This window comes from Morus notabilis, unplaced genomic scaffold, assembly GCF_000414095.1.
Source record: "Morus notabilis unplaced genomic scaffold, ASM41409v2 Scaffold902, whole genome shotgun sequence".
Lineage (NCBI taxonomy): Eukaryota > Viridiplantae > Streptophyta > Magnoliopsida > Rosales > Moraceae > Morus > Morus notabilis.
In genome coordinates, this window is record NW_010365273.1 from 142921 (window position 1) to 151415 (window position 8495).

The 8495-nt window shown below is 33.3% G+C and overlaps 1 protein-coding gene and 1 long non-coding RNA gene across 2 annotated transcripts; both read left to right on the forward strand.

Annotated features, from left to right (window-relative positions):
* Positions 1–5404: 5404 nt before the first annotated feature.
* Positions 5405–5903, forward strand: LOC112093461. Its single transcript, XR_002903066.1, has 3 exons — positions 5405–5526; positions 5631–5756; positions 5858–5903. It is a non-coding gene; the product is annotated as an uncharacterized LOC112093461 (long non-coding RNA).
* A 1-nt stretch (position 5904) lies between these two features.
* Positions 5905–7395, forward strand: LOC112093456. The gene is made up of 3 exons (XM_024171936.1): positions 5905–5958; positions 6365–6477; positions 7012–7395. The coding sequence occupies exons 1-3, from the start codon at positions 5910–5912 to the stop codon at positions 7393–7395; spliced, it is 546 nt and encodes a 181-aa protein (XP_024027704.1). The 5' UTR covers positions 5905–5909.
* The last annotated feature ends 1100 nt before the right edge of the window (positions 7396–8495 follow it).

The window sequence follows — 8495 nt, forward strand, 5'->3', positions numbered from 1 at the left end:
GTGATTTTTTTTTTTTTTTTTTTTTTTTTTTTGGGTGAAAGAGTGGATGAGAGAGACGTGAAAGAGAGGATGGAGAAAGAATTAGGAAAAAGGCAAACTGACAAAACTAATGGTTAGTCACAATTAGAAATGTTGCGGCAAAGAAAATGAGAAGGCAAGCAAAACTAATAAAAAGACTAATGTTTTACGGAAACGTGCATTTTTTTTTTTAATAATACCTGTTGACAGCACACATCACTAATTTGGAGGAATAAAAGAGAGGTGGCTGTTTAAAAGGAAGTAAAATTTTCATTGGTCAACATGCATATGAAATTTCCAGCAATTGATTCCAAATAAATTTTGGGATTAACTTGAATGCTATTTGGCTTAATTTCGGCGATTATAGTCTATCATTGAAGGAATTAATCCAAGAAAATCCACGCCAACTACTCCCCTCCTTTCCATTCCTCTTCCCACACGCAGATTACTCTCTTTTATTGACCATGAAAAATCCAAAACATATCTAATAAGGCTATATAAGCCAACTATGAATATGCCATCTTTCATCCTATTGTACGTGTGTGTACATGTCATATAAAAGAACATATCATCAAATCACAGCATCATACAAATTCATAAAATCGTGAAAATAAATTTGAAATCATATAGAATTTCCATAAAATGGCATGAACTTGTTCCTAGCACCTCGAGTCCTCGTCGCGTTCACCTGTAAAATATAACTCAACGTGATGTTAGAATTAATTAATTATAATACCATAACACTATTCAAGTTAATTCCTAACTTCTATTTCTAGGAATTTTGTCAGTTAGAAAAATGGTTGTTACAAATACCCTTCCATTAGATTTTTTAGTGGACATTAACATTTAATTTGTTATTTTCAGTTGCCTGGTGTTATTAGTGCTAAGCAATGGATTAGGAGATCAGCGTCTAGAAATGCAAATTGAGAACGACATGCCGTTTTTTTTTTCTTGATAGGGATGACATTTTCGCAAAAACGACACAAAATTGTCCTGAACAAAACGACACACTGTTTTTTTGCTGACGGGGAAAAACAACGTCGTTTTTGAAAAAATGACACAAAACTGTTCCGAACAGAACGACACACCTTTTTTTACTGACGGAAAAAAACGACGTCATTTTTGCAAAAACGACACAAAACTTTCCCGAACAGAACGACGCACCTTTTTTTTACTGACGGACAAAAACGACGGCGTTTTTGCAAAAATGACACAACTTTCCCGAACAGAACGAGACGCCGTTTTTTTTTGCTAACGGGAGAAAACGACATTGTTTTCACAAAAACGACACAAAACTATCCCAAACAGAATGACACGCTGTTTTTTTTTACTGACAGGGAAAAGTAATTACTATCATTGTTGTATATTTTTTTTATTTAAAGTATTAATCATATCACTTTTAATTTTAATAAATCTTTTAGTCTTTAATCATAGAATTTTTTTTTTTTTTTTTTTTTTTAAAAAAACTCTTAAAAAAAGGCGTCCATGAGTAGGAAAAAAGATCGATGTCGTTCATTTTTTGGGGAGTCGTTTGAAGCCACGAGTCTAGCTCAAAAGGATGTTTGTTGGCTTGTTGCGCATTGGCTGAGATGAGTTTCAGTCACTTTGATTGTATACCATTTCTAACTTCTAAGAGGTGGTTGTTGGTTTTTACTATTTTATTTCATTTTGTTATAAAGTGTATATTGCCCTTCATTTACGTCTAAACTCTCAACCCTTCAATTAATCAATAATTAACTGATTAACTCCAGTTAATCAGTGATTAATCATATCTAGTTATTTGGGGTAAAATTGTTTTTATAATCATTGGAAGTTATATGTTTCGAACTTTTTTACAGAAATAGTATAATTGAATGACACTACCACATAAGTGGTAGTTTCCTAATTGACCTGATAAGTTTTGAATCTCGTTGTGATGTCTAAACCCATTCAAAATGTTTTTGGAGAACTTAGCCTCCATAAATTTTCGTTTGTTTAAACATGTTGCTACAGTAAAACTATGGCTCTACTCTCAATTCTCACACTAACTAAATAGAGAAAAAAATCAGAAATACTACTCAAGGTGGTAAAAAAAATTATCATTTTGCTAGTACTTCACTACAAAATAAACAATTGTCATTCAATTAATAAAGAAAAAATAAAAAGTAATGATGATACTCAATTATTTAGAATGACATAAAAATAATAGGACTATACAAAATCATGACAAACCATTTACTTTTCTTAACCAAACACCAGTTCAAAATTTATTTCTTGTTTCGATATTTTATTCCATATTCAAACTTTGCACTTCCAAACGACGATTTAAAGCACAGTTAGCCCCCACATAAATTAAGAACTTTTGGTTTAAACCTGAAAAATTCTAAATCATACTATTCAAACCTGCGAAATGAATAGAGCGCCTAGATCAGGATGGTCTACCCTCTTATAGACCCCACATAACTTAAGAACTTTTGGTTTAAACCTAAAAAATTCTAAATCATACTATTCGAATCTGCGAAATGAATAGAGCGCCTAGATCAAGATGGTCTACCCTCTTATGGACCAAGAATTGGTCTACCCTATTATTATTATTATTATTATTATTATTATTATTATTATTATTATCATCGTTGTTGTTATTGTTTTTTTTTTTTTTTTTTTGAGATCTTCGTGTATGACTTGTCTCATTAAGTTTATATTAGTGTGTTGATCCTCCACCCTCAAACCCGTATTGCCTTCTTTCTTGTGTGTTTGTGATAAATTAGTTTGGGTGATTGTTGTACAACAAAAGGAAGGGGAAAAGAGACTTTTTGCTGCAAAATTATACGTCTTTTGATCACTCATAGAAGTACAGCTTGACCCCGTTTCTTGGCATCTAGAACAGTGGAAAAAAAAAAAAAAAAATTTGGAGGGTTTTCTATGTCCAGTTAATTACTAATATCCAAATAGCTATATCAACCATAGACTTTTTAAAAAAAATTCAAAATATTACCGTCACTACTTGATAATAATAATAAAAAAAACATGTTTCTTCTACCATTTTGTTTCAATATTGTTTCGAGTATAACCTTAAAAATTCTGTGTCAAATGATCTTAAGATTTTGAGTTGAATGTGGGGAACAGTTGTATATATACTTTTACATCTAATTGACCAGAGTGCTTCTCAATATAAGAATATTAATATTGATAGGTTTTTTACTGAGCAAAAGAACTTGGCTTATACTTCTCCTGAATAAGTTTTTGTTTGATTACTAGACAATTTGAAAAAAAAAAAAAAAAAAAAAAAAAAAAAAAAAAAAAAAAACCTTAACAGCTCAACTAATCTTTTATAATTCCTCAGGTTTTACTGCCCATAGTATAATAAAATCTGTGAAAGCCATCAAGTTACAGATAGCTAATAAATATATAATTCATGTGCAAGAAAACAGGAGTAAACATCCAACAATGCTGAATCTTCACTTTCTTTACGAGTGTGATCTGATTTTGGCACACTCTTTTCCCTTTTTTTTTTTTTTTCTTTCACTTTCCCCTTAGTGTCTAATATATTTTTATTGTAAATGTACTGTATAAAAAAAATAAAGTTAGTTATAAATTTGTATACCCTCATTGAATTATCGACACTCCTTATATTACTGCGGCGCTCTTTGTACCAGCCTAGGCACTCTTAGTCGGCTGCAGGACGTCGTCAACAACTCCTTAGAGCTGCAGCGCTACTTTCCCAGCGTCTAAGCGCTGGATGTGCTGCCCAAATTGGGTGTTTTCTCTCCTTTGGGCACTGCAGTACCCAATTGTGGTGCCTAGGCGCTACAACTTTTTTGCAAAATCGTCTTCAAAAGCCTCTTTTTCAACGGATCGAGCTAAGAATTAAATTCGAAATATTCTAAATTTCTTCAAAGCCCCCAAATTTTCAAGTCCCACGCAACATGAGACCGCTCCAAGACACAAAGTAACTAAAACGTCGACCGAACCTACAAACAAAATATAAAAACACGCGTAAAGCTCACAAAAATCCCGACAACCAACTCTATATTAAGCTCAAATGATACTTAATTCGTGAGTAACTCATTCATCATATAGCTGAAAGAAAGGACAACTTAGGAGGCTTAAATTGTCTCCTATAAATAGGGGTTTGATAGTAGGAATTGTATATCCCCGCATTCTGCTAAACTACTCATTCTCTCTAGATTCTCTCTCTAAATCGCCTTCTTATCTCTCGTTTATTTTTCCGGACATTACTTTCTAGTTCTAGCATTCAATTGACTTGAGATCAAATCGGCCTGCGATTCCCGATTGACACCCGAAAGCAGTTATTGACTCTCTAAACAAATTTAGGCCTCGTTCATTTCACCGATTCGAGTTTTGTTACAGTAAAAAGCTCTAAAAAACAGTCATATCTAACTATTTTGCTACAGTAAAAAGCTCCCACATAAAGTCACATCTCAACTCGAATTAAAAACTCAAATCAACGAACTAAACAAATCTTTAATGTAAAATTCGCCCTTTTACATTATTCTTAATAGGTTTATTTAAGAAACCCTACTTCATTTCTCCCTTACCTTTTGTATCATTTTCAAAATTTTATTGTTTTATTTAGAAAAAAGATTAAATTGGGATTTTACATTTTTACCCTTCTATCCGGGGTCAGCTCATGAGTCAATGGAGGTAGACAACGGGGTCCTACTCCTATGTGTTCTCACTGTTGATGGCTGAGCTCGACTCAAATTTTGATCCAACGGCTATGTAGTCTCTAAGGTTCCTTGTGATAGAATCTTAGGAAACGTTTAGTTCATAGATTAGAATCATGAGATTAGAACTATTTTTGATTTACGTGTATTTTTTATGAGAGAAACACTGTAACAAATCATGAACTATGATTCGAATCGGGGTACGAATCCCCCAACCAAGAAATTTGAATTCACTTTACACTTTTAACGTTTCTCGCCTCTTTCTCTTCCCAATTCATCATGTCTGTCCCTTCATTCTCTCAATTTTCCCCTTTGATCTATCTTCTCCTCTGCCACTTTTCGACTCCTTTCCTCTATTCAGTAGGAATCTTTTTCTTTTTCTAAAGGACTGTGGAAATACGACAAATCTTTCCCATGAATACATAAACAACAACCTTTTTGTTCATTTTAACGCTGCTTCCCAATTCTAAGATACAAATTAATTCTCTCTGAAGTTTTTGAAGTCAGCAAGCTAAACTTTGTCATGGCTAACCTCGCCGGCTCTTCCTCTGTTCCTCCGGTAATACAAGCTATAACCGTTAAAAACTCGTTCATATATATATATATATATATATATATATATATGTCCCTTTCTTAATATCTAATAAGCTTTTATTAATCATATCCATCAGGAAAATACAGACACAGAGGAATTGATATATGAAGCTATATCAGATTGGGTGTCTTACCTTAACAAAGAAAAAGAATCATGTTGGATGGAGGTCCGAACTTCCTGCGATCACTTGGTGTCCCTTTCGTCTGATCTCATTCACATCCCCACACCAGATACTCCTTGCCAAGTGTAAGGCATTCTTACAAAATTTTTGCTACTATCACATTTACGCTTATGAACCATCTGTTTATTTCTTCTTTCATTAACCAATTTTTTATTTTTTATTTTTAAAGTTGTCAGGACCCAAATGACAATTGTCTCTGTTTAAGCTGCAAAGGGGTTTTCTGTAGCCGTTATGTTAACATGCACTTTCAAGACCATTATCGCAAGACACTTCACTGCTTAGCATTTCACTACAAGTACTATCTAATTGCCTATTTCTATAGAAGTTAGAACTCTCTCTCTTGTTTAGGTTCGAATTTATTTGTCTCATTTCCTAAATGTGGCGTTTGAAGAACAGAGATTTATCATTTTGGTGCAACTCCTGCAATGCTTATTTAGATGCGCAAGTGATGGAGCAACTTCGTCCTCTCTACATAAAGGCTTACATACAAAAATTCGGTGAGGCCCCCACCTTTTACTTTGAGGGCAGTTTCACACCCACCACCATGGCATTGGCAAATATATAACCAAAGAGATTTAATCCTTAACTTCAATAATAGATGCTTCAATGTTAGCCCTTTATATTTTCATCTGTTGTGTACGTACTTTGCTCATATTGAATTTCTATGTGTCTTTTCGAAATATCATGTTTTACCATGTCTTCAAAAATGCTATGAACTTTACATGTATTTTCTTTTTCATGTTAAAATTCTTCCAGGCATAGATTCCGAGAGTCAAATTTTTGGAAATGGTCATATTAGCATTCTGAACTTATTTCCAAACACTAGAAAGCAGACGCTGTAAACTTCCTTTTGTTTTATTAAAATAGTTTCTGACATTTAAATTTTCAATTGAAATTCCATAGCCCTAAAGGGTCCTTTAGCAGCGGCACGACAAAGAAAAATACAGACCGGCTCATCATGTTCCACGGTTCAATCCATTGAGAACAAAGAGGACAAAAGCTGTGTAATGAAGACGGTAGGTAGAGGTTAATTTTTGGCGTTTTATATTGAAGAGAGAAAAAGGAGATTGAATTTAATCTTCTAAATTAAACCCGTTTATGTGGTTTTTGTTTTTGGGTTGATTTATTTTTAGTCCCTAAACAATATGATAAATCCTATTTTAGTCTCCGTTTTGATTGTCATTGGGCGAGTCCTCCATCTATCAAGCTGTAACAAATTAGTCCTCATGTTCATCTGACTATTAAAATCTTGACTGAAAAAGGGTACCATTTGTGGTTTAGTACGAGTTAATTTTGTAATTTTACATGTTAGGGCACAACTAACAGTCGGATGGATAAGAGGTATGAGTTTGGACATTTTGGTAGATTAGAGACTCATTTTTAAGTGTTCTAAGGTCAGGATCAAAATGAGATTTTTGCCTATAACTCAGGAACTAAAAGTGAATATGACCTTGAAGATTGTGATTTTATTTTCTTGAATGTTCCTTTTGGTAGATTCATCTGATATTACTTTGCTGAAGATTTTTTTTTAATCTATTTTTATGTTTTAGAATCCATCTCAAACCAACAACTCCTGCAACGGAGAAATAACATTTTTGAATCGGAAATGTAAATGCGGGGAGAAGAATCCAAATAAACTTATCTATTGCTGCCCAAAAAACGGGGATGGTTGCAGTTTTTTTTCATGTTGCGAACGAGATGATCCAGCATGCACTATTGTTGGTGGCTCATCTTCGAATCGAGAAATTGGTTCGAATTTTAAGAATGCTGCCGCTCAAGTTCCTTATATTGGTGCTTCAACATCAAACCCGGGGATTCTTGAACGGATCGTGGCTTTGGAAGCAAACGTTGCTGCTGGAAAAATGCTTGTTTTGTTCAATTTCTTGGTTGTGTTTCTGTGCTTATTTCTTATATATGGTCTGTATAATGGTTAAAATTTAAGTGGTTGTATTCATCTATCTATGCTAAGTTGTTGGGATAATGTTCTATTTTTTTTTTTTTAATATTATTTTAGTATGGATGTTAAAAAATGTTGAAAAACACGGATTTCCTATACTAGGAAATATTGTATTATATGATAAAGATTATACACCTAGGAAATATTGTATTACTAACTTGTATCATGATTTGTAGTCTATACTAGGATAGCTTTTGTTTATTGAAAATTTCTCGGATAGTCCTTGAAAAAGTGGACTACCGGTGGTCCTCAATTTTTCAGCGGTTAGATACGCATTAGAATTTGTCTGTTATACATACTTTTTAAATCTAATGTGATTGTAATTAAATCCAACAGTCCAAAACTAAAACTACCAGTAGACTGGCTTACCGGAGAAGGTCGATCCATTCTTTCTTCTTTTGTTGCTTATTATGTGTATAGTCCTAAGGTTGTTCCTCTATTATTTGAATGAGTTATTTATCTTTTTACATCCTATATTTTATTTTTATCTAGAAATATACCATCAATTTTTAATCTCATAAAAATTATACCTTTGGTTTAAAGACTAAATTGCCAAACAAGCATAGTTCAAAATTCTTTTTTAAAAAGTGAAAGATAATAAATAAAGAAAAGTAAAGTGCCATTTATAAGCGACAACCTCTAGACAAATATACAGTTAAAAAAGGGCACAAAAAGGTGAAGCGCTAAAAAAGTGGAGTTGAGTCACTATGGTAGAGAAATAGAGCAAAAAAAAAAGGAAGCCATGGAACGGATTGGACTAGGGCCGGCAATTTCGGACACGACACGATGAAACGAAACGAAAATGATATGATATAAATGAGTTTAGACCGCACGATTATTAATTAGGTCGTTAACGGGCTGGCACGAATAACACGAAAATAAACGGGTTGGATTCGTGTTAGCCCGTTTAACACGCTTAACCCGTTTAGTTATACGGGCCATAATCGGGCCGACACGACACGACCCGAACCGACCCGTTTATTAATCTATATATATATATATATATATTTATATATATACTTTTTTAAAGATAAAACCCTAGCTTCTCTAATTCTCTTTCTCTCATTCTCTCATTCT